This window comes from Larimichthys crocea, chromosome XXII (assembly GCF_000972845.2).
Source record: "Larimichthys crocea isolate SSNF chromosome XXII, L_crocea_2.0, whole genome shotgun sequence".
NCBI lineage: Eukaryota > Metazoa > Chordata > Actinopteri > Sciaenidae > Larimichthys > Larimichthys crocea.
Genome location: NC_040032.1, coordinates 7,252,214 through 7,279,392, shown reverse-complemented (window position 1 = coordinate 7,279,392; position 27,179 = coordinate 7,252,214). Strand labels below are relative to the sequence as shown.

The 27,179-nt window shown below is 42.1% G+C and overlaps 1 protein-coding gene across 1 annotated transcript in view; it reads right to left on the bottom strand.

The window, feature by feature from the left end:
* Window positions 1-20,833, bottom strand: part of dchs1b (dachsous cadherin-related 1b) — an 82,495-nt gene extending 61,662 nt beyond the window's left edge. Inside the window, exons 1-4 of the mRNA XM_019270434.2 lie at window positions 20,171-20,833; window positions 5,618-6,463; window positions 5,310-5,507; window positions 4,277-5,050 (exon numbers count right to left, since the gene is read on the bottom strand). Of these exons, the coding sequence (XP_019125979.2) occupies window positions 4,277-5,050; window positions 5,310-5,507; window positions 5,618-6,445 (1,800 nt within the window). The 5' untranslated portion in view covers window positions 6,446-6,463; window positions 20,171-20,833. The remainder of the gene's footprint in view (window positions 1-4,276; window positions 5,051-5,309; window positions 5,508-5,617; window positions 6,464-20,170) is intronic.
* Window positions 20,834-27,179: the final 6,346 nt, after the last annotated feature.

Sequence of the window (27,179 nt, the reverse complement as noted above, 5' to 3'; positions counted from 1 at the left end):
GAATGGTGGTGTTACAGGAAGCTTAAGCTGAACACCTTCCTGTTTTCAACACTTCAGATTATGGCACTGGCTCTATTGGTTTATCAAATGCAATTAGTCTCAGTATACATGTATGTGTGTATGTTTCAAATGTGATTAGTCTTTCCTTATGGAGCCGTATAGACTTCATTCACGGTGTCCCAGACTTTAGACTTTAGACCAAAAACGCAGATTTCTCTGACAGGCAGACATACTGTGTTTATTCAAGTGGTTTTGAGGGAAGTTCAGGAGAACTAAATCCACCTGTCAAAAGAAAGCCGTCTCCTTTTTTACATGTTTTTGCTCTATTTGAGTCACCTTCACACTCACATGTTCTAACCCTAACCCGGATAGATTGTCTGTCTGTTAAAATGTGGTCCAGAATAAGATATCAACACATTTGACTGGTGAGACTGGAGTGAAATCAGCACCGTCGGGTCAAAGTCTACCCTTGACAAGCAGTTTGGTGCGTGGCAAATCTCAAAAAAGAATACCAAGATTTCCATGAAATTTGCTGTGGAGAGTCGCGGTCTCTGATGGGCAGCTCTAATTTAATGGAAATATTGTAATTACATTTATTGAGCACATCTATGTTCCCCAGAGAATTAGCCATTTCCGTTTTGGTTACCCTTAAACCACTGTTGTTTAAGTCTCAGGTCAAGAGTGTCAACTTTATTTGAGAGCTCCATCATACCCATTTTATGAGTTTATAGCTCCTTTCTGCTAATGTCATCCTCTCAACAAACTTAACAGTGTTATCCCCAACGCTGGCAAAGATGTGCGAATGGCAAAATCATCAGTATGTTTCTCACTCTGTTTAACATTTTGTGCTGTGGGGTGTAGAGAAATTTATAGCCTCCGTTGGACCCAAGCGTGGTTTTTCCAGATTTTTACTCATGTTTCCGATTTATATCTTTTCGATTCTCAAAATGATTCATTTTTAAAGCGTGGTGTCAAACCGAATTTTGCTAACAGACAGCGCAGTACCACAGTACACTGTTGTACTGCGATGCCAGTAAGACCGTCTCCACGTCTTTGTAAATCTCCCAGCTGCGCACATCTGTGTGTCTGTCGAGATGACTGAGTGTTGTTTAACTGGCTTGACCAGGAAACCACATGCTGAACATCACAAGGGAGATGCATCACCTGCTGAAAGTTCTTGGCTTCAGTAGTGTACACAGGTACACATACACAGATGTATGACACACAGGACATATATCACGCAAGCGAACTTTTGCTTTCTGTTTTGCTGTCTTGTCTTTGCCTTTTTGTCGAGGTTCTTTTATTTAAAGCCCATTTGAACTGATTTTTTATTCTTTGATCAGAGTTTCTTCTAGATTGCAGCTCATCTGATGGTGCTACATTTAAGTCTTGCACGTCACTGCTTGTGAGTTCAGCGGTGGCTTCCCAGCGTTTAGGTCATGCTGGAAGCGAGCATGTCATTTGATTTGACAGACAGTCTGTAAAGCACAACCCACACAGGAAGGAAATATGCTTAGACTCAGAAAAACACAGATTATGCCCAAGAAAAAGAGCAAGAAACCTGAAAGTAATCATATCAACTCAGTGGCATCAGCACTCAATGAAACAGGCCCCTCCACACACACACGAATGAGATGATTTCAGCAACATTTGCATGCAAATCAGTTTTTAAACAATGTAAACGCCCCGCTCTAAAATATGCTTGTCACTTTTCATCATCGGCCACAGTTCACACTGCTCTCATGATCTCTACCTTCTCAGGATATGAACCTGAGTCAGATGGATGTGCATGCACACAAACACACACTTGCACACACATGCCGAGGCACCATAACCTCTCCTGCCTGGGAAATACTTTAAGGAAGCAGGGGAAGAGGAAAAGGGGGAAACCAAGAAATAAATAACTCCTTTGTGTCGCGGCTACATAAACAGTGAGGGGCATTACAGATTACTATAGTAGCCGAACTGATAAGAAAAACTTCCTACAAAAATTTTACTGCATTTTGTGTGTGTGTGTGTGTGTGTGTGAGTGGTGAGTGAGACAAAGCAAAAGAGACATCATGAGAAAGCTATAAAGAAAGAGAGACAGAAAGAGAGAAAATAAATAAGATGAGATAACACATGAATGAACAATGAGGTGGAAATTAGGACAGGCTGGTTTCGACAGAGGAGACAGTGAAACCGCTGCTTACCTTATATGCGTATGTGTTCCTTCAGACACTTCTTCTGATAACATTTTTCTTTGTTTGGATATTAAACATTTGCTGATTTTCCCCAGATTTTTACACAAAGTGTCCAAAATGAACACTGAGCCAGCCGGCCTAGTATAATAATTTCTAAAGCCAAATAGTGATTGGTATCTACTGTAAATATTGGTACAATTCTGAGAACATTTTGCCTTCGTCTCGACTCTGTTAGCAACGTGACGAAACCTCACAACCTGATCGCCATGCCAAATAACATCACACAAAAATGTAAATTGGGCCTACTGGACCACCTGACCCAATTTTTCACTTTGTCACTATCTTGACAGTAGTTAAATACCGAATGCTGCACAATCTCGACAGTTGGTTGGCAGGCGAATGGGAGAAAATACAGAACGAATCTGGAACGTCATCCATTAGGCCATGATGTCAGGTCTAACATCGTTGTGTGCGTGTGCCCTATGTGAGTAGCCACATATTCCACCCAGAAAAAAAGTTTACTCCAACTACCATTATCCTGCAAATAGCAGCCCCCATGGGGGGGACTCTCGCTTGGAGAATCTTGGCTCTGTCGAAGTGTGCCTTGAGGAACGTGCCGGAATGAGCAAATCAAGCCTCATTCACTCACTCTGGCATACTGGAAAACCACCCGTGATGTCTGGCATGGGATTACGCCTGCACCTAGTGCCAGAATAACTGCCGGCTAGGATTAGAAAAACGACTAACAGTTGATTACAGCTGTTGCAACCACTGGAATCAAAGTCCAGGGGATTCATTTATTTGGTTGAGGGATGCAATAATTCAACAGGGCAGTCTAATTAGGAGAAAATTACAGGGTTCAATAATTCAGCAATGGACAGGCTGTATCTGTGATTGTAAGGACACCACAGTTATAAATCATTCTAAGGCCGCATCCCACTTTTTTTCTTTTCTCAGTCGTTTCACAGGTCAATCCACCTTTCTTTCTACGTTTTATTCCATCTTCTCATTTTACTCCACTTACTTCCCTCATATCCCATCTTCCCTAAGGAGCGGTCCCATATGCCAGTTTCCACAGAATACCAACCAGTCATCCTTTCCAAATACATGTTAAATGAACCTACAAGAATGTGAAATTCAACTATTTATCTAATTCGAGTTTGGTTGGTGTGATTAGGGGTCCAAAGCCTTTTATTAGAGGAACCACTGTGCTGTTAAGTTCTAGCAGCAGGCTTTCTTAAAAAACGCTGAGAAACAGAAACGCTTCTTTTTCTTCGCATCCACTTCACAGCAGAGGGCTAACAACCAGCCTGTAAAAACAGTTGGTCTGAACGGTGCATGATGCCAAGTTAAGACTTTGCTGGAAGACAAACAACCAATCATCCTTTTTCATTTCCCAAGAGAGGTCCGCCTTATACGTAAGCTGGAGTCAAGATAAAAGCAAGACAGCCAAGCTGCCACAATATAGTGCCCTGCACCCCACCCCCTGTCTACGCTGATGGCTTGGTTACCATGGCAACGCCACGAGGTGAGAGAGAGGACATACCAGCACAGAGTAAATCTCCTCGCAGTAGCTTCAGGAATGCAGGTGAATTCTCCCTCCCTGCCTCTGTTTCTTTTTTCTCCAACCTTTATAAATCATTTTCCCCTCTAAATGAACAAGTTGCTTCACCTTTCCTCTCATAACCCAGTTTTTATGAATCACACCACAGATGCATCAGTGCTTCTAAGTGCACTATCTTCTCTGAAATAGGAATTTGAGGTAGCTTTTCACTTCAGACAAGACTTTGATTTCCAGACTCATTTATGTTGATGTATAAATCAGACTTTTGCCAGGGGAGTAATCAGAGAGGGCTTAAGGGGAGGGTGTGATTGAAAAGAGAGTGAAGAAAGAGATGAGAGGACGAGGAAGAGAGTGAATACTTGGTTTTGGCTGCATAAGTAGGACAATAGTGCTGCGGCCAACATGCTGCGAGATTGAGCACCATGAGAATTAAAAACGTCAGTTCAACTGCAAAATGAAGAAGAGTAGAGTGAAAGAGCAGTGGATTAAAGAATACTGAGAGAGAGAAAAAAGAAAAACTTTCTTTTACCTCTAAGAAGCAGGTCCCAGCTGGGGTGTTCTCCTTGATGGAGGCATTGTAGAAACTGCTGGAAAACACTGGTGTGTTATCGTTAACATCCTGCAGCACAATGTCCACCTTCGCTGTGGATGACAGTGGCGGACGACCGCTATCCGTTGCAATGACAGTCACACTTGGCGCTGGCTCTGATTCGAAATCCAGAGCTGTTGCTGTGGTAATGATTCCTGTGACCGGGTCGATGGAAAACCAATCAGAGTGAGAGTTTTTCCCTTTGAGAAGGCTATATCGGACATCCCCATTGGGACCCTGGTCCTTGTCCCTGGCAGTAACCTGGAGAACAAAGGACCCAGGATAGACAACCTCTGGAATAGTCTGCCTGTAGGCCTGCTGGTCAAACAGAGGGGGGTTGTCATTGACATCAGTAACCTGAATGGTAAAAGATGACTCTGCTCTGAGGGGAGGAGTGCCGGAGTCTGTAGCCATAACCCTGAGGTCATATGAATCCCTTTCCTCTCTGTCCAAGACCTGGTCAACATATATCAGGTAGATGATGCTGTCCTTGGTCGTAAGAGCAAATTTCCCATCACCCCCCTCAAGGGACACATTCACGTTGGCGTACTCTCCATAGTCTGGGTCGGTGACAGATATCCGAGCAACGTACTGGCCTGGTTGGGCCCCCTCGGAGATCCTTGGAGAGCCGTCCTCACTGAGAAAGATGATGGTCATGGTGGGCTGGTTGTCATTGTAGTCACGGACATGAATGGTCACAAAAGCATTGGTCACCTGGGAAAATGGTACATGATTCGTGTTAATTCATTCTCAAATAGCAGAAGTATTTTCTGATCTGTCAATCCTCTAAGACAATGTTTACTGTGATCTCTTTCAGCAGAAAACTATTTATTTACTATTTATTTATTTTTACTATTTATAGAGGGTGAATTCTATTTGAACTGATCTATTCTTTTAAAAGAAAATACATATTTTAAACATGGCACTGTATAGTCAATGCTCTATAATGAATAAACATTTAATAAACAGTTACCTCAGGGTGGCTGGCATTATCCCTGGCCTGGACCACCAGTTCATGGACCCTCTTCAGTTCAAAATCCAGTGGTCTATTCAGAGTGATGACCCCAGACTTGACATCAATGACGAAGTAACGGTCAGGGTCACTCTGACGCCGGTTGATTTCATAAAGAACCAGACCATTATCACCCTCATCCTCATCTGTTGCAAACACCTGTAAAGATTAAAAAGTCAAACACTGAAATTAAAGTTACACTGGAACATCTGGATTTACAGAAGCAGGAGCTATTATTGAAATACACTACATTGAAGACTCAAGCTCACCTGTAGTATGCTACTGCCTTGTGGAAGACTTTCAGAGATAATAGCATGGTATCTGCTTTGATTGAAGAGTGGTGCATGATCGTTGATGTCAGTAACAGTCACTTCTAGGGTCATGGATCCCATCCTTTTAGGTGAGCCTCCATCAAAGGCTTCCACGACCAGTGTGTAAGATGAGCGTTTCTCCCTGTCCAGCAGTCCATTGACAACCAGATCCAGATACAGAACCTTGTTAGCAGCTCTCTTGGTCTCCAGTCTGAAAGCTTGGCCTACATTGCCCTCTCGAATAGCATAGCCTTGCGTGGTCAGTTGGTCCTTGTCTGCATCTGTTGCAGGCTCCAGGGAAAACCTTGTTCCCACCGCTGTGTGCTCAGGTATCTTAAGAACAGCTTTCTTTTTGGGGAACACAGGTGCGTGGTCGTTGATGTCGTTGACTGTGATTGACACCTCAATAGTGATTCCTGTCATTGTCACAGCAATAAAGCTATAGTGGTCCCTCTGCTCACGATCCAGACGGCGTGCTGTGGTAATGATGCCCGTGGTTTCGTCAATGTTGAGATCACTGCCAACGCCTGTGCCCTCATGGTCTGAGATAAAGTACAGACTTGCAGTTTCACCTGGCGGTAACCCAGCGCTGATGTCACCAACGATGGTCCCAGTTGGCTGCTCTTCATCCAGCTGGAGTTCCAGTGCTCCGAGGACAGCTGTAGACTGAGAAAGAACAAGGCCGATGCAGAAATAAAAGAGTGGCTTCCATCGCAAGAGACTCGAACACATGCAGGGTCCGCTGACCCAAGGCCTCCGTCTTGACCCTTTACTTGTTAACGGCATGGCTGGGTACTGCTACACCTGTGAGAAAGAAAAGTAGAGAAAGAGAAAAATATCAGTCAGAGGAAGTCAGAGTCAGGGAAAAGTTGTTTAACTAGCCTACAGATATATTTTATGATGTGTAAATTGAGCAATTGAAGAGCTTTTTCTCTGTTTAAAAGCATCTTGAAAATTAGCTTGCTCTCTTAGCACAAAATGAAAACAAATTGGGTTTTTTTCTTGCATGACAATGTGCTAACACTTTTACAACCCAGGACCTATATTAAAGAAACAGCACGATGAATTTCAGCTTTTCCTCCCATAAAATGGATATATATAACATTCTGGAAAAGAACTCCTTAGCTGGATCAGGAAGCTTTGAAAGAGCATGAAAATGGAATTCTTAAAGTCTGTCCAGGATCCACATTGCCTTGAACCACACTGAGGACAGAATCATAAACTATATTTATCTGAAGGATAACAATTTTTATTCACTGGGTGAGAACATTTTAAAGTGTCCAACGTGGTCACACACTGAAATCCCAAAGGAAAACACAAATAGGCATCGAGATCCGTTGTAAGATTTCTATTCCATGATAGCAAGCTAACACACACACAGAAACTGACACACACTCTCAAATACATGGAATGCATGGGAAAGTAAGTCTATAGCTGCTTTAGTAGGGTCTTTATGGGGAAAAGCAGTCGTTTAAGACTGTAAGCTTATCCTCTATGTTCCCCAAACTCTAAATCATGTGCAAATCCATAAAGATAATATCCTCCTCATGCTAATGCTAAATCAGTCTTATCATAGGCTGGATCTAATCATGAACAGATACACATACTGTCCACAAAGTCGTGCATCAGTCCCGGGTCAAACACTTTTTCCCAAACGTTGGTTGTTTGCTTTAACCTGTCTGATGTGCCAGAAGCAATATTCCTCATCAGATGGAACACTGACTGCAGGAATGGCAACAAAAGTCTACCTAAAACTCACCTGACACTGCACTGCCAGTTATCCTGCAGCAAACACACCATCTGGTACTTCCAGCAAGTTAAAACAAACACCAATAATTATTTGCAAATGGTGTTTGGCCCAGGTTTGACACACATACTTTCACACACTACCACAAAACTATGGAAATATACTCATAACTGTTCTGGCAAATTTAACCTGCATGTCTACTCTAAACTCTCACGAGATAGATGCTCATTCTACTTCTTGATGAGGTCTACAAATATTTAGATTATGTTCAAAATGAGACCAATTGTTTATGCATGTTCCTCTCGTATTTATAAGAGAAGATTTATTGAGCATATAACTCCTCAAAACATCCTGAAATAGGGAGGACCATCTAGCCCTGACATAACTCATTCATCACACTTGGAGACCGGAGGGACGCTGCTTTAACAATCTTCAGTAATGATCACAAAGCTCACACCTAAACTGGAATGCCTCAAATGCTTGGTAAAAATTATGAAAACTATAAATGTGTGATGCAGGCAAAGGGCCAAGACCAGGCAGGAGGTGAGCTGTCAATGGAGGGTGTTGGCCTTTGCCGGCCAGCCATTTTCACCCAGACAATCACTCCCCCTGTGCATGTATAATCTGGACAGTTAACTTTAGGAATGTCTTCCACCTCTAGAGAGAAAACCAGTCTATTGCCGGCTGCTGTATTTGCGCATAGGTTGAATTGAAGCATTCACATTCGCACATGCAAAAAGACCATAGACTGACCTCCTTGCAGGCCAATGGAAAGGCTGACTGCTATTCCTTATACAATACTTCATTGGAGTGAGGTTGCGCTCAGGAGTAGGAGTATATTCGCTGTATCAATCACCATAATGCTGACAGCCATAGAAATGCTGAAATATTTGCTTGTCTTTGAGCTGAATATAAAATAAATGCAACATAAATCATCATTCAGATTACGTGCATTGATTCCATTCAACAAATACTATGATCTGTTATTAATTTACGAGGCTCCTGACAGACCATTTAGAGTCTACATGACATATAAAACAAATAAAAAAACATTGTTTTATATTTCTTGCATCCTCCTGAAATCCTACTCCCCACCAGCTTTTTCTGTTAACCCTGACGTCCTGCAGTGGTTTATGAGACCTCTGAGGAGGACAAATTAATAAAGTCTATAGCTCCACTGGGACAGAGAGAGGGACACTGATACTGGCCCCTGTGGTACGGTCGCTGACCTCTACATGTGGTCCAGACGGCTGCTCTGGACAGTTGCTGTTTCACTCCTACACAGTGATTGAGCAAAGTCTGCCATACACACACCTTCTTTTGTTTCTTTTGTTTGTGTCTATGGGCTTGTATGTCTGGAACAAGAGCAGAAGGAAATGAGAAAAAAGAGAGATGAGGTTTGAGAGACAATTAGGGGCGTGATGATGAAAAGAAACCCTTCTGTGCTGAGTCAGAGCCTTTGGAGACCCTGAGCTGAAGAAATGTAGTCTAGAATCATAATGCAACCATTGAGGACAACAGGGAGAACAGAAAAGGAACAAAGCAAAGAGGTGGAAAAAAGTGGATTTAGGAGGCAATAGAAAAAGTTACATTCTGAGGAGTGATTACAGTTTGCTTTGGCATGACGGCCGTATTGTCTTTAGGGACCACTGAACTGTGTAGGAGAAACTTATGATTGAAAAATGAAGTCAGAAAGGGTCCAAAGTCTGTGAGTGCATACGTGTGTCTTTCTACGTCTTCTCTCCCTCATTGCAGTGTCAGTGAAAGGTTATATTGATGAACAGATCGCACGGCTGCAATCTGTCACTGTCAATGAGCAGTCGTACCATGACATCATCTCCCTTTTGACGGGTGCTGTAATACACTTGTGTTTACCCTGGAAAACACAAGCTGATGAGGAATGGAGAGAGCAAGGGCTAAAATATAGCTCATGCTGAAAGGATACTGCCTTGAACAGATGGTCAGTGGAGTAAAAAGACTACCATCTGATTCGCTCCCTCTAGTGGCGCTCTTTATAACATTGCGCTAATTTTGATAAATGATGTTTCTGATTAGTTTATATGGACCAGAGCATCTATAATCTCATCATCAAGACGCAAAATATGTAAATAAAATCAGCAAAACGCAACAAACAACTCGTTTCTACCTGTCTCCCTGATTGCGCGGGTTTTTACATGTTTGGGTCTCTTTGCTCGCCTGCACAACACATGTGCGTGTGTGCAGTGACATCATCTACGTGCGACCACATTGACAGGCAGGGCAGACCCGGAGGGCTCCATGCAGTCTCAGCCACATTATTATCTGGCATTGCACCCCCATAATCTCCCTCTGCTTTGCGCAAGCCTCAAAGCCTCAAATACATGGGCTTCCACTCTTAAGTGCTGTAACCATATAATAGAAAACCATAGTGTTTTCTATAGGATGGGACCATTTAAAGCAGTACAGTATGTGTATAAGGATGTGTATAAGTGTGTTTACACTGTCACATCTTGGTTGTGAGGAAAAGCTTTTCCCCACGCAGTGCCAATTCTAAACAGGCCTCTCTATCTCTCTCCTTTCCCTCCCAGGTCCGTCCCTCCTCCTTCCCTCGTCCGTCCCCTCTAATGGATTTAGCAGATCTAGCTGGGCACGCCATAGCTACCCGTGGCCAAGCTAAACAGCGCCCAAAGTCACGAAGTTCCAAGTTTTAAAAAAAATGGCCACTCCACACCGCCTCTATCTTAGCCATGTTTTTTGTGCTTTGATGGAACAGCACACTGTTGCATTCAGCTGGTTCCTCAGTGGTTGAGAGGTCTGGCATGGCCTGTAGGTAGTTGGCAGCTGGTTCATTCAGCCCTGCAACTACTTCTTTGTCACCCAGAACAAGCACTGGCCAGGTCTTGTGATTGACAGCGCAGTCAGACAGGGGAAAGAATAAAGGCAAAGGCTGTCAAAATGCAATACATGTTAACGGCTGATGTATTCCTGCCATGAAGACAGACACTGGACGCAAAGTTGCCTTTGAGTATTCAAAACCACCAACTGCAACAGCTCTCTTGCAAATCATGTCGTGCATGGTGCGTTGAGATGCTGGATTGTTTTTAGTTTTTGGTGCCATTTAAAAGTGTTAAAAAAGTCTTTTTCATGACAGTTCTCAGCAAGTGTATAATTACAGGGTGACTATAGCAACACCAACATCTTTAAATGTCTGAGTGAAATGAAAGGTTAGGCCAGGTTGTGGTGGAACAGGCTGCAGTGGTAAAAAGCTTTGTGAGAAGAGGTGGGAGGGAGGGAGGGCTGAGAGTCTGGTGGGGGGGTTAGAGGATTGAGGAATGCTTTGCATCTCAGTTTTCATGTCGTTTGGGTTGTGTGTGTTTAGGGGGACGACAAGTATGACCCCAGTCTCCCCCAGAGTTGCCTTTCACCGGATCTCTGGATATAGACGTCGTGTTTCCAACCCCAGCTGTCACCAGCACTGTGATCATATGTATGCGTGTGTGTGTGTATGTGTGTGTGTGTGTTTGTGTGTGTGTATTTCAGTCTAAATATTTCCTCAGCTCCGCTTTTAGTGGTTTAAAAAGTGAATATCGGTTTCAATTAATTTCTGTTACTGATTAAATTAAAGTAGAATCCTGCTAGTATCGTAGTATCGTAGCACTAGCTCCTCAGACAGCCAGACCACTGTCTGGACAGTCACACACACTGAAATGTACATGCACCCAACACCAAAGCACGATCAATATTAATACTACTATGGGCTGAGAGAGTTCATGACTGTGTCACAATTGGGTTACATCACCCAGGGGAAGCAGCCATAAAAGCTCTTACAACCTGTGAAACACTAACCTATCTGCTTCATGGAGACCAGCAGCGTCTAAGTAAGTAAGTTTGAATTAATTATGATGAAGTGAGAACCAATTGCTCAGCTTCCTCAGCACATGATCTGATGTGTGAGTGGCAACTAATCCTGATCTTCTGCTGATTTCAGTCTAAAATACTAAAACAGCTTTGATTAGATCAGTGTGCTCTGTGGAAACATGGCCTTGATACTGATAGTTTACCAACTGAGGTGGACATAAACAGGATAGTCGAGGCATGGAAACACCTGCATGTCATTGGAACGTTTATTAAAGAAAATTGCGTGTATCCGCTTCCACTCATAATCCGCGTAAATCCATTTAAAATATGAAATGCTTCACCTCATTTTAAAATGTACTAAATGTGTCTCATTACGGTGTTTCTAGTTAATTACTCCTTTTTGAACACACGTGTTTTCAAGTCTGTTCATTACTCGTGTCTTTTGTCTCTCTTCATTTTTCCTCTGCGTACAGCACATCATCGATATTCCGATACAGACTGGAACATCTTTCCCAGCTTTGTGAAAGCCTTTGTTTTTAATCCTGTCCGTGAAATGTTGCTCCGGAGTTTTTATTTTATGACTTATTTCCTACATAAATGTCCATGTCAGTGACATCAGTGAGGCTGCAGAGGGTGAGGGGGTAGGGGGAGAAGGGGAGGAGGAGGAGGGGGGGGACCACGTCATCAGAGACCAGTCAGCTCAGAGTGAGAGCGTGCATCTGTGCCAGGAGCCTACTGGGACTTAAAGAGTTTGAGGCTCAAATCCACACTTTGTTTCCATATTGCATTTTTTTGTTCTTTTATGAAGAAAACAAACTAGAAGAGACAAGTCTATCATCTGCCTGAGGAAGTGACTGTTTGGATGAACACGTTTTGTTCCAATCCAAAGGTATTTGGAGAGTGAGACATTTTTTCATGGTTTGGCTCCATATTCTCATTTGGATGTGAAACGATGCAATGAAAATGAGGTTAAAGTGCTGACTCGTTGTTTAAGATTTGTTTTATTCTCAGCCATAAAAAACCAACCCTGGATGTACATTATGTGTCCTCATTTTGGGGTCAGTGCTATTTGAGATATTTTTCAATAAAATCATTTTTGGTATGCTTCATTTCATTGGATTGCATGCAAGAAAACCATCAACGAGTGCCCTTCATAGCGGATATGCATTTTAATAGATTTTAAGGCATTGAGCTATGAACTATATTTGACAAATTTATTCGGGAGTGCAGCACTTTAACAATCCATGACTGGTTGAAGCTATCAAATCAGTCTCAATTCGCTACGCTGCTACAACAGAACTTTAAAGTATGTTACACAATTTTTACATCTCCCCGCTCACATTCTTAGTCAACTCCGTGGGGATATAAGCTCTGGAAAAACAACTGCAGAAAGTCTGCAGCAGCAGCACAACAATCCAAAGCTGGTGTGATGACTCAGATTTGTTTATTTACCCACAAAGAGGCTGTCAAGATGGAATACAGTCAAACACACTCAACCAGGTCCCCTGTGACAAATCGTCCTAGATTTTAGTGCCTGACAGGCCAGAAGGAGAGAGAGAGAGAAGTTATTGTCAGAGATGGAAGTAGCAGAGGAAGAGGTGAATGCAAAGGAAAAGTTTGATTCTGAATGAGATTTCCTTAAAGAACATGGTGACGGAGACAGAAACATGAAGTTCAGCTACGTCTGAGTGAGTGCTGAAACACACACATGGATGCAGACTCACACACACACACATAAATAATGTACCCTCTGGGCCATCGGTGAACCCATGGAGCAAGTGAAAACACAGCCGGAGGTGATTCACTAACCTTCAAGGCCACACTGTCAAGTGAAAGTGCAGCCAGTTTTGTCTCTCTGATGAAAGTGTGTGTGTGTGTGTGTGTGTGTGTGTGTGTGTGTGTGCTTGTATGACCATGTGTTTTTAAGAGACAAATAGAGACTGTGGGTGAGAATTTAAATATGTGGACAAGAGAGTGTGCAATAATAAAACAAATCAAAGAGGACAAGGCCAGCAGGGTCAATAACCAACAAAAAAAAGGCATGTTGAGATGTCCCTGAAGGTGAAGCAGCAGCTGCCATCTACCATCACTCATCACCCCTCCCCATCAGAGCATGTTTAATATCCACAAGGGCAAGTTGTCGGGCTGAACCAAGTCCATGACTCCCTGTCAAACATGATTACTTCATCTCGCTGCCGAAACTGAGATAAATACACTCACAGAGGCTCAAACTAACTGTTTCTCTCTCCATGGTTTGCATTTTGAGTTCTGGCTGAGAGGTGAACACCAGTTCACTCCTCTGTATTGAAAAGCAGAACACTGAGTGGAAGTCATTAGCATCAAGAAATATCATCAGGGTCGAATGTGGAAGACATTAAAATGACGCACAAAAACTACGTAATGGCTTAATTTGGCTGCACATTTGTCACGTTACTAGAGTATTATTAGACCGTGTGCATGTGTCAGCATGTTCCGCGGTGTAAAGATGTATGCCTCACGTCATGGTGCTTGAGAATCATTAAATTTCAAAACTTTCCGAAAAATAACTTTTGCTATGTTTACTGGGACTTGATAATCATACACGAGACAGATAATCTTGTCATATTTGATGACCTGTGAATGCCTCTGAACAATTAGCTATCTTTCTTGGCTGTGATTGGTTGTTTTCATGCATACAATTCTTGCAAATGACAACTGAGAGGAAACTCCAGACTTGATTATACTGCAATTAACATTTTAATTGCCAATTTACTAAATGGCTTGTTTGAAATAACCATACACACTTGTAACAAGAGTGCATTGACTTACATTCATTCCCTGTAGGGATATCCTAACCTTAAATGCCTAACCCTGACCTTTAACTTAACCTTAACCTTAAACCCATAATTCTAAACCTAAAACTGAAATGAATGTTTAACTTTGAGTGGAATGAGATGACTTCCCGCATGTGGCAATGTGATCAGACTTTGGTACCCACAATCTGATGAATACTGATGAGTAATCAGAGCATTCGTTAATGAACCAACAGAGGAAAAGTTCAAAGACAAAACACTCAGCTGATAGCCAAAACAGGGCCAGGAGAAAGGAAACTCAAGAGCCATCTTGCAACTTAAATACACACACACACACACACACACACACACACACACACACACACACACAGAGTAAAGCACACACTTTCTCTGTTTTCTGCGTTCAACCCAATGGAATAATCTTCAAAGTGACCTAACAAAAGACCAGACATTAGTTTCTACGAGGTCCTGTTTGAGAACACACATAAATATTAATCAAAGTGATCAAATGTTTTGCTGAAATGCTAACACAGATAACATTTTGAGGGTGAAAAGAGGTCAGTGTCCTCTTATGAGAAATGATTTAATTTCTCTGGGAGAGACTAAGACTTTGGCTGACAGATCTGGGAATAATCAAAATCTGTAATTACTCATCTCTAGCTCAGAATATGGAACAGTGACTTGGCTTATAGGTTATTAAATTCTCCATCAACTCTCGGGTTCGTGGCGTGCCGACAGCTGTTCTCCAAGAGAATGCCTTTGTATCATGTTACTCCATTATATTTCTTGTCGTAAGCCTGGGAATTAAGTCTGTCTGTCTTTGTTTTAATTTGCTCTATGGAGTTAAACAGACATCAATACTCGCCAGTTAATAATGACCAAAAGTAATCATGATAAAAAAAGATGTGATAGATGGGTTTGAGGCTCCAATTGCGAAATTTATGTTCAGACTGATGACTTGTGCTTTGATTCTCTGGCAGAAATATCAATTCAAGTCACTTTTGATGTTTTTTTGATGTTATCAAGGAACCAAAAAATAATTTCTCCCGCCAACTTTTTCTTTTCCCTGTCTTTGTCTCACACCACCCACACACTTCCAGTCTCTGAATTCCTTAACTTGCATAACACGTTGCACTACCTGAGCCGTGATGCCCTACATGCGGCTCTCAGCTCATTGCAAGTGTTTGAAGTTACCAGAAGCTCACATCATCTCACTTACTTCATTAAAAACACATGAGACACTCCACAGACAGGCTCTCTCTCTCTCTCTCTCTTTCAGCCTGCTCTCATCCATCAAACTCCCAGATGGGCAGAAGTTACCACATATCATTCATCTACGCTCAGAGCCATTCCCACATTTATCTCTTCATGTGACTAATGAAATGAATACATCACTTCATTCCGAAACATGTGTGCATATACTGCACACACATGCCTGAGCCAGTTGTATCCTTGATGGGGAAGAATCGATAAAAAGATCAGAGCGGGAACGTCTCTGCTGGCGTCTACATAACAGAGTAGGCTAAAGGCTGAAAGAACTAGTCAATCAATTAGTGGTCAGACAGAAATTTAATTGACAATTATTTATGGAGCATTATACTGTATGCCAAAGAACTGCCGGTTGGATCTTTGCAGATGAAGAAGATTTACTGATTTTACAGCATGTAGTAGTAAAACTAGTTTGAGTTTGGCTTGTTGGTCAGACAAGACAAGGGTTTGTCGGATTATGGGGAGGATTCTAACTGGTTTTACACATTTTACAGAATAAACGGATAATCTATTAGTCAAGGAAATGATTAAAAGATTAATCGCTGCTGGAAATAGCCACTGGTTGCACCACTAATGAAGTATCTTCTTTGGTATATCCTAACCCTGGTATACCCTAAGCCACACATTTGCTAGCATACATCCACGCATGCACTGAAACAATCTCACTTATTCCATCCATTGACTGCAACAACGAGAAACCCAGACTTTCAATGATTTAGCCACACTTTGGCACTCAGGATCTAGTGTCCCAGGTCCAACCCACGATGGAGAAACACAGGATGGGGAAACTCGAGACAACACCAGGCTTTAGAGGACTTCCATCTTGCAGCTTCCTCCAGTAATATAACAACCGATTTCCAGCAGTCATTATCCCAGATCCTAATGATGAGCCAGCTAAAGACTGTGACAGCCAGTTTGGATCCATGTCTTTTGTCAAATTTAAAAATTACACTGTAGCATGTAGTTTGAAACTAAAGGATAGTAGAAGTAGTCTTTCTATATCCTTGCAGACAGCACCTACTGTAAAGATGTCTTTTTTTATTTAGCCAGTGTCTGTAGTCTTTCCCATTCAGCTGACCTGATCATTACAGGATCCCTACTGCTTGGATAAAGATCATGAATTATGATGAAGGCAGTTACTTCAGAACTGGGCTTCAGAACAAACAAAAAAAGGAATAGCACCATCTCTGAACTCCAGCTAGTCAATCACTCTGCATCTGACAGGAGAGTCCAGTCATTTCCTTTGATTGGTTGAGTCAGGCATTCAGTAATATCTTCTCCAGAGCCGAAGATAGATGGATCTTCGTACGTAAGTAGGAAGGTAAGATCTGTATTTCCCCCGGGGGAAAGATTACAGCACACTGTCAGAAAATAAGCTTCAGTAGGATGAGGTATGACTTCGTATGATGATGTATTAAGGTGTGCCAGAATCTATTTTATTAAAAAAACATTAGTATGACCTCAAATTGCAAAGCTTGATTCTAATAATTCAAACATTATCTTGCAAAGTTGTAGATGCAAGAATGAATACTGAAACGGGTTCCGATTTCAGTGATTCACTGGGGACCGATGCATTGATAAAGCCCTGAGATTTCAGATACCACTTTGTCTCCAAGCAAGCACACACACACACAACTCAAATTTTACAATGCTGTAATTAAATTTCATGATTATAATCACAGCGAGATGGTAGACTCTGTGATTGTAGCTGCCATGGCAACCAAGAAGCCCTGGGGGTAAAGTTAATGAATTGTGGAGCAATCAGCAAAGAGGATTTCTTATCAATGGGAATCATATTTTCTGACTCTACAACTAAAGCTATTAATAAGTGCCCGGCCTTCCTGTGGATGAATGATGCAAACAGAAGTGGCTTTCCAGGAAACTCCCTCACGCAAAACGCTGCAGCTTAACGGCGGTTATAGTTCACATACTGTCTTATAAACTGAAATTACATGAAATCCCCTCAATATTGAGTCTTGGGTTTATGTTATGTCTACGACGGTGGTCTGACGGGTAAATAAAAACACCAACACACTAACCCCAGGCATCAGCAGCCAGTGCAGCACAGTCAGTGAAAGATGGAGGGTAAATATTTCCACTAGCTACTTGTGGAGCCAGGGAAGAGGAAAACAATCTCATTTATGTTACTTTAGGGTTTTTTGTTGGTTGTCATGTGCTACCCATTTAACATTATGACAGGTGTGTGTGTGGGTTCCTATATTTGCGAGGGCAATTATTTTTTGTTAGTTCTTAAGATGCAAATTTACCATATCTAGCTATAAGTGTTGGGAGTTTGGACTGAGGGTACAGGTCACAGTTAGGACTATGATAAATTGTGATTTGTGGAGGAGTGTATGTGTGTGTGTGTGTGCGTGTGCGTGTGTGTGTGTGTGTGTGTGTGTGTGTGTGTGTGTGTGTGATAGGGAGAGGGAGAGGGAGTCTCTGAGTCACTTTCCGATATTTGTACTGAGACGATGACTTCCCATGCACGAAGAACAAAACCCAGGAAAAAACAGCACGGGACACAATTCGACAGATTTTTGTTTGAGCTGCAACATTTGGGTGGGAAGATGCTTTTTGTTTCCCCTCACTCTCTTTCTCTGCTAGCAGCGCTGCATGATTTGAGTTGATGAGCTGAAGCAGATATTACACCGAAGCTTTCACTCACTACAGTTTTCTCCGCAATAGTTTGATGTGTAGCGTCCTTGTATTCTTAATTAACAATTCAAACATTTGGCTTTGTGAGAGAAGGAGTTACAGGAAAATCTTTCACGTAATGAAATTTGACTGAAGAAGACAAATGTTTCTTCTTATGTGGGTTTCATAGGAGCCACAAAGAGAACAGTGGTGTATACAGTACACGTAGGATTTCAGTGTCAATGTGGGTGGCGAATGAGCAATTTGATTACACTGTATATCTCCAGAGTTTAAAGTAAACTGGAGATTGTTTGAGATTTGAAGAACAATAAAGCCTCATGTTGGACATTCCCTAAAGTAATAACATTATAATAAACAAAAAGGATCCTTAAGGTCGTATCATATTTCCTTTTGAGAAAAAGCTAAATGTATTAAAGTTTGGAGATTTAATGATATTTCACAGCACGCCAGCATGATTCAGATGTTCAAGATTCAAGTAGTACACAAAGATCCAGAAACAAAGCCAGGATTGATGCCACATTGCTGCCAAAATGCACCCCAAAATAATCCCATATACAATGGAGTTGGGGGTTGAACGGTTGAAGGGTAGCAGGTACAATGTGTCACCTCCCCCAAAAATATATGAAGTCTTTTAACAGATGGTGTGTAGTATTGTGAATGCAGTCCTGATGAGCATCAGGCCCATGAATCTGTCAGAATCACTATCGTTCTTGCCCATTCAGCTGCACAGAACCACATAAAGTGCAAAGTAAACAGCACACTGTTGACTTTGTTGATAAGCTCTGCAGAAAGACTTGACACTGGACTGAATGAATAGTCCTCTCTGCCTTGACACGGCTGTTCCAGACAGTGTTGAAGACACAGATAAATCATTGGGAGTCAGTTTAATTATCTCAACTCTTGATAATCAAATGAAGATGAATGGAAGCATCGCGGCTCAAACTTGAAATTCCTCATTTCATGATTACATTGTCTAAAAATCAACATTCTGTCCTAATTGCCACAATTGTGAAAGGTATCCAGGGTTTGCTACAGTCCTGCTCCTGTAAAGTAGTTTCACTGCGCAGCTGATGTGAGTAAGCATATGTTGTTTGTGCAAACATAAGCCCTACTTGGTTGCAGCCGCACCAACAGATATCCATATGGTTCCTGTTAGAAAATGTCTTGCTGCACGCCTCATCACTCTGAGAGAAACCAAACTCTTACTAGTTGTATGCAGGGAAGAGGCTGAGGCCAGTATACCGCGGCGCTGGAGCACACAGGACCATGTAAGTGGATAGTGTAATAGAGTAAAGATCCGTATCCCTCCTTACAGGAGAAAACCAGGAGCTGTGGATGCCAGCGGACACCAGATACGACTGGAATAACTATTGTGGTTAGGTGCTTAAATATGCCCCTGGGTTCCCATTTTTAGCTTTTGGCCATGTAAACATATATACAGAGAAAACTGGATGCTATAAATACACTTCATGTTAAAAGAATATATATAATTGTGTCAGAATCTATTTGATGGATAACAAAACTACCTCAAATCTTCAGAGACAGTCTGTTTTCATAATCATACAGAAAAGATCATCAGGCCCTACTGTAGTTAACAGTCTATGTGCCTTGCTCAAAGGCCATCGGATTCTCTCCACAAGTGACGCCTCACAGTCTTCATAAATCCCTGCACTGTCACATCGCCTGGTCTCCACAGGAGAGAGTCCAAAGTATGCTGGCCCACTTTGTGCTTCGTGGTGTTTCCCATTAAGTGGTTCAGTTTAAGTTGGCAACCCTGCAAAGGAAACCACTGACTCACTGTTATTAAATAGTTCCATAAGACCTAATATGCCTATACATAATCCTACAAGACTAACCTCCCATTCATGTTTAGCATGCACTCTAAAAGGGGGCTCCACTCTTTTCTCTTTTCCAATCTGTTTAGCTGGCGTGGCTGCGGGTGGTGATCAATAAAGAGACATAGAGACTGTGCTGCAATCACCATGATCCATTGATACTATTACGTTCTCCTCTCTATACTATGGTCTCCCCACATCTCAGCAGCCCCAGTAGCTACCAGCTCATGCATGCAAGGTGCAGATGCAGGGTGCACCCATCCACATCCACCCAACAAGAGCTCATTTCTCTGCCTTTCTCCCGCATTGATCAGATGCATCCGCGAACGCGAGCACACACACAGAGGATGAGAATAAAGGAGCTGTCACTTACATTCATCTGACCCACTCTGCAGCTCTGGATGTGCGCTCTGGATATCCCCTCCAAAAACTGATTAGTATGCAAACGGGTTTCCAATTTTCCCCCCTCCAAACGACAGACAATCCACCGGGACAAAATGTTGAATGGAACCGTGTCGGCCAGCTGGACTGGGCTTTTTTTTTTTCTTGTTACTGTTGTTATTTTTCACATAATATCCACAAAAAAATGACAAGTGAGCCAATTCCACAGATTTTCTGATCCGGCCGTTACTCCTCCAGTGAAGGCTCTTTTTTTTTTTCTTTTTTTTTTGCGTCCCCGTTCCCGTGTCAGGTGAGCTCGCTTGGATCAGCTGGAAAGCTCTCCGGTTCCTTCGCCGTCTGCAGGAGAAAGGAGCCGTCTGCAGCTCTGCAGTGCTCTACCCGATCTCTAGCTGATCCTAAACGATTCTCTCCTCTCTTTCTCCCTCTCAGCATCCAGTCACTCAGACACGGTATGCGCGTATGTGTGTGTATGTGTGTGTATTTGCTGAGACAGAGCCGCTTCAGGGCACCGTGCACCTCACCGACTGAAAGCCGACTCCTCCGCCACAAGACCCAGCCCCCCCTCTCTTTACTCTCTCTCTCCCCATCTACTCTCCTCCTTCTCCTCCCCTCACCGACTTGGGTTGCTAATTTATTCGGGTATAGCTACACACAAAAAAAGGGGGAACAGAGAGGAGGGGGAGGCTGTGAAGAGGAGAGATTGGAGAGCAGACTTTGGTGCCCCCCAGCTCCGTTTAGTGGAAGTAGTCTTTGAGACAAAGGAGCGCGCCATGCACCATCAAAAGAGGAGTTCAGCTCAGCATGGCACATTATGTATGGAAATGAGTCATTAACAGCATCCTCTTTATTCTGTCTTCTTCTTCTGGATACTTTATATCATGATTTAGAAGGAAACCACACACACGCCCTGCAAATATTATTTTATTAAATATTTTTATTCAGGAATAATGTGAGGTTTTAACAAAAAATGTGCGTTTAGGTTTGAATGATTGTGGAATTTTGCGCAGATGTGCATTCAGATTAAGTATGTGCTACTAAAAACAAAGCATAAGGTATAATGTTTCACCAAAGTGGTAATGAGGTTCTAGATCTGGATGTAAAGGTTTAAGACCTGTAAGAGGAAGCAGCAGCAGAGCAGGCAGGGCTGAGGTTCAGACACCCACGCACTTACATACACACTTACATACACACACACACACACACACACCCCTGGGACTGCTAGCATCAGCAAGCTGAGAGCCATTCATCACCCCAGATTTTAGGTCAAGCCTCCACCTGCATCAGTGGAGCGGAAGGGAGGGGCAGTGGGAGACGTGGAGGACGAGATGTGGTGTGGAGGTGTGGAGGTGGGAGGTGTGAACATGGGGTCTGTAGGTGGGTGTTAGAAGCAGTGGACGAGGACAGCGATCAATCCATGCTTTTTTTTCACTTTAACAGACCACATGCTGGATGAGTGTGTATGTTGCAGTCAATGGAGGGAAACGGCACATTTACACTTTTACCAGTAAGTGTCTGTGTTTGTGTGCCGTAACAGGATGACCAGACACTGTGGATTCAGGCTCATTTGACTCTGCAGGGGTGGCAATTTTACATCAAAAACTGGTTGGGTTAGTGGTGACTACAAAACGTGATGAACTATGAAAAACAAACAAACAGAGCATGCATGTTTTCCTGTATTGTGACAGCGGCCATTTGGGGATTGAACCATAAATTATGGCAGTATTTGTGTCATGTGCTTCCTCTGAAAAAGGGTGAAATCCCAGAGGAGCAACAAGTAAGAGGGAGTACTGTTATCCTAAAATTCAATGGGTCAACATACAGTACAGTGTAATATCTGATCTGAATTTTCAGGAGTTCATCATCAGTTATGTTACATTATTTGCCCTCCTCAACATAATTCGCAACAATATCTCGCATCTAATTCATTATAATCCTGCTCTTTATTGTTATCACAGTGAGTTTGACTTTATTTTCATAGGGTGATGGCATGTGGTAGATAAGATTACCACGGGATACAATGTCTAAACCAACTCCTGTTCTCACCCTTTGTTTCTCACCTCCTGACTGAGGCCCCAGATACGCTTGCATTTCAAAGAAAACATACCACTGGGTTAACATGAAAGATGCAATTTATAGTTGAGATAGAAAATGATCCACCGCTTGATTGTGCCTTGCTCCTCTTGGCTGTGAGTTATGAGGACTGTACTGTCCTTGGAAATATTTGCTTCAATTGAAACAGGCCTGCTTGGCAGGAAAGACCTGACAGCTTAAAAAGCACAAAGCTCTGATCCTCAGCACTTATAGAAAAATAAATACACAGCTTCCTGGTAAAACAAGCCCCCAGATTCCCTTTAGAACTAAAGACTCCTCTTTCTCACATCTTCTAGTCTGCATTTGCTCATGTGCGCAATAGCGCTGTCTGTTTGTGTGTGTGTGTGTGTGTGTGTGTGTGTGTGCGTGCGAGTGAATTTATTCAGCATCGATCTTGTGTGTGAACATTTGCCACAGAGTTGCAATTACACTGCTTTAACCAATAGCAGATGGCCGAGGAGCGACACTTTTGGTGGGGCTCCCCATGAAGGTGGAGACCAGCGTAAGATTTATATCACTACCGCACACATTCATAAATGTAAAATCTGCCTCTCTGTCGATTACAAACACACGCGTATACACATAAACTCACATGTACACATACGGACATATATCATGAAATGCACTCGTGAAAGATTTATTTGGCTCCTGTGTCTTTCCTGTTCGTCAGTTCCTCCCTCTAACCTCAAAATCCACAGCCTGGCCATGATAACCCTGGTCCACATATCAAACCTTTAGCACACCTCCCAGATTTATAGTCTGTCAAGTCTCAGATAAGCTTTGTATTTATTCCAGCTCTGTGCATTTATAACAGAACTGATTAAACCAGAGCTGTAAATTCTTAGAAACCCTTTAGAAATGACTTTATCTAGCCTCATCTGATATACTGATTTTAATTATCTTGGACCGGTGGTCACCACGAGGACAACACAGAAATAAGTGCGATATGGTGGTTACCTAACAACTGGTAGCTACAAGGTCATTTTGGAAATGCATCGTTGGGAGCTAATGGAGGGGCCTGTCTATATTGGCTGTACAGTTGGACTTCTTGGCTCGGCCTCTCTCTTTCCCTCCTATACAAAAACACACAAAGTTGACCGCAGGACGGTGACGCCTCTGATGTGAATCAAAGCAGCAAATTAGCCAAATTGGCGTGTTTGCATGTGCAGTGGACTGAAACTAATTTTTAGATTTCATCACTTTGCAAAAAGAAAATGCTGCTGAACACAGTGACATAGTGTGTATTCCTCCTTTGAGAAAAATCCTCTGGAAAATGTGTCTGAAATCATATCTTGACTGGCGAGCAACACAATCTCCTAGTTCCGTATATCCTGTCAGCTCCATCCCAAAAAGGGCTTATTGTGCTTTTTTCCACCATGTCTTATTTCATTCATCTGTTATCACTTCATCTCTCTGGACTCCCTTTCCTGACATGTTCACATCAAGTGCAGTCTACGGCGCTGCACACGCACTTTCTGATTTTTGCCTCTTAACTTTCTGTCTTACCACCTCGGCCATACAAACGACCCCCGCGTCCATGCAGGTGTCTGTCCCAGCTATGTGATCCACCTTTCCTGTGCGGCAGGAGGGGATGAGGTCACAGCTCCACTCGGTGACTCTGTGCCAAGAGAGGAAGGAGCAGTGGCTTAATCAGACCTTCCTTTCCCATGGCCAAAATATCACTTGTCATAAGGCTTTCATTCAAAAATAGTTCTGTAGTTCTGGTGAGCAAAGAAAACATGTTATTCACAGTTCAGAGGTTTAAAGGATGAGTCCGGCTATAGTCTGTATTAAAAAAATTGAAATGTACAATGAATTTATTCACTAACAAGTCAAAGCCTGATGCAGCTTCTCTGTCACAGAGACTTCCATTGTTGTTCAAAAAACAAAAAACTAACTGTTGAAAACACATGAATGAGCCACACCTTTGCACTGAGTAACATGTTTCTTCGGTCCAGTGAACACAGACATTTATTTTGAATCAGTTCCACACAGGCTACACTGTCCTGCTGCTGGAAATCCTATCGCACAAATGTCCTGAACAAATGCAGGATTTTTCCCTGTTTGAGTCACATTGGCTTTAAACTACAGTACACTGCTTAGCTGTTTGAGGGAATTCTGAACTCCTTTCTTAAAGTGTAAATATGTACTTGTACACAATGGTTGACTGTAACTACATTTTAAAAAAGTACCAAGTATAGTAAGTGCCGAAAGGTGCTATTCTTTATCTCTTTCTTCTAAACTTTTCTATCAAGTTATTATCTTGTGCACACAAGTTATTATCTTCTGCGAGCTCAGCAAATCAGGTTTTACTTTCACCTCGGAATGTCACGAGACAAAGGAGCGTTTGAGGGAGGTTTTAAAAGTGACTTGCCTGGAATGCTTAGCCAAGCTGATTTACTGAAAGTTGGTTTCATTAATGAGTGTCAGTGCAGGCCACTACACTTTAAATGATTGTATGTACTGTGCTTTGTGACCGCTGTAATATCAAGAACAAAATCTTTAGAGCATAAGATGTGCAAGCCTTCAATCTGAACTCCATTCTTTCAAATTCTTGAAATCTAGCAATTCAAATTATTTTTAATGGTACAAGCAATTATTGAATTTTTTATTTTAGCCTTGAACTAAGGCAGGTGGCAGCAGGAAGCCAACATGAAAGACATCAAAAAATTGCTTAAACTGTGTAATGGGCAACCAAAATGCTCCAGCATTCATTATTGTGATGCGACTAAACTGTGATTGGTTTCTCCACATAATGTAACTTGATTTCAGCGTGAAATATTGCATTTTTTACTCCTAATTGACGGTTTTACTAGCTACTCTACAAATGAACATTTTGATACTTTGAACAAAACATGTGAAGAGCCTAGAGAATATGATGTTTTGTTATAAATCAAATCACTTGGAATACACAAGCCCAGCTTAAAACGATTAGTCCATTAATTGATTGACAGAAAATTGATGTCTATTGACAGACAGACAGACATTTTTCATGCAAAACATTTCATGGTTCCAGTTTCTCAGATGTGAGAAATTGCTGCTACAAACCAAACCAAAGTAAGGATTTGAGTACTTCCTCCATGGCTGCTTGTGTATACCAAAAACAGGTTCAGAAAATCAGAGTATTGACAGAATGGAGCGTGTCAAAACTTTACAATGAAATGTTTCTCAAGCTTTACATCTACTCAGCACACTTATAGCTGGTTTTTTTTCTAAAGCGCTTTCCTTGGTCACTGGCAACAAATAGAGTTGTATATGTCTTCATCTGTCCCTGCAGGGTATTCTTAGGGAGATTATTATAGCTTACTTTACTCTGAGGCCAGAGTGCCTACCATGCAACCACACACCGGCCCAATGACTTTGGCTTTTCTTTCAAAGCTACTACGTTGTGCACTTCTGCAGATGTCACTAAAAGGGGACCAAGAGTTAAGTGGAATAAGATGTATTGAATGTAGATCTATGGGAGAATTTGATTTCATTCTGCCAACAGAAGACAAAAAAGGAAAATCTGCGTTTCCATTTTGTCGGGTGTTGGCACCACATTTCCTGTTGCTTATGTGCGGTTTCCTCCGGACCTTTTTAGCCATTTCAGTGATTTTTACATGTGCATTGTTTATGTCAGTTGTCTGCATGGACGTGTGCAGCTTTTGGACTATTTTCGGGACAGACTGAGGATTAATAGACCGACAGATGACAGAGGAGGAAAACGGCATTGTTACTAGGAGTTCGGCAAGAGCAATAGCACTTCCCCAGAGATTTGCAAAATGACATCACACAAAATGTTCCACATCCAGATGGAAATTATTTTAAAGTAAAGGGTTTGAAGTTGTGATATCATCATGGCAGCTATTCACCTCTGAAATACCTGCGCTACATAGTACAGTACTTTCCAGAAACCCTCAATAAATCCTCATGATCTGTACTAAGACCGATGTCTTCTAATTCTGAGCTTCATATTTTAGCCTTATCTTGAATTACATCATCTCTGTAATGAGCTTAGAGTTGAAAGAAATGTTAAAACTGTCTTTCTCTGACTGAACTGTTATAACTTCAGATGCTCTGCCTCAGAGGCTGGAATGTTTCCAATTGGCAAGCTTTACCTGGACACAGCCTCCCAGCATTAACTGAACATTTACAAAGAAACTTATCTTATATGTTCAAGCATGAAGGTCGTAAGTTTTTTGGGGGTTTTTTTCCTTGTCGAGCCGTGATCTTCACACAAAGAGTGAAAACAGGAAAACAATGCAGGTTTTATACTGCAGTTGTAATGCCCTTTACTGCCTCAGTATCTTTACGTGCAAGCTGATATCGGAGAAGGAGATTAAACTGTTCCTCTGACGAGCTTCCAGGTTTTGTGTGTAACGAAGGAAATTTATGGGTCACAATCCATCACAGGTTCTTCTCACTTTGTTGGGAAGACCATTGCACACACTTCTCTGATATCTCTTTTATGAATCCGACTTTACAGGTGGTATTCTGATTTGAGTTCATTTATTTTGGCTTCTTGTTGAAAACAAGGAATTATCACACTTCTGTCAGGTTCAGTATTCCCACAGGCTCTTGTGGAATAGTCCACCACAGGATGCAGATGGTAATTTTGCCGCAGGGATTCGCTCCAAAGAAATAATTTCGCAATCAAATGGAGGCTGGTTTAAATATCAACGTGTATCTCTTCGCTTGACTGCATTTGTGATGACACTCTGGATTTGTAACACCCCTCTTGCTTCCTTTTCCCCTCTTTTCATCACTTTCCAAATCTTTTTGGATATCCACATCAACACAATACCTGCACACTGTTGCTTTTTCTACTTCTTTTGTCACACTCTTCCCCTCCTCGCTAATTTATCCCTCCATGACGCCTCCCTTCCTCCCTCTATCAGAGTGTTTTA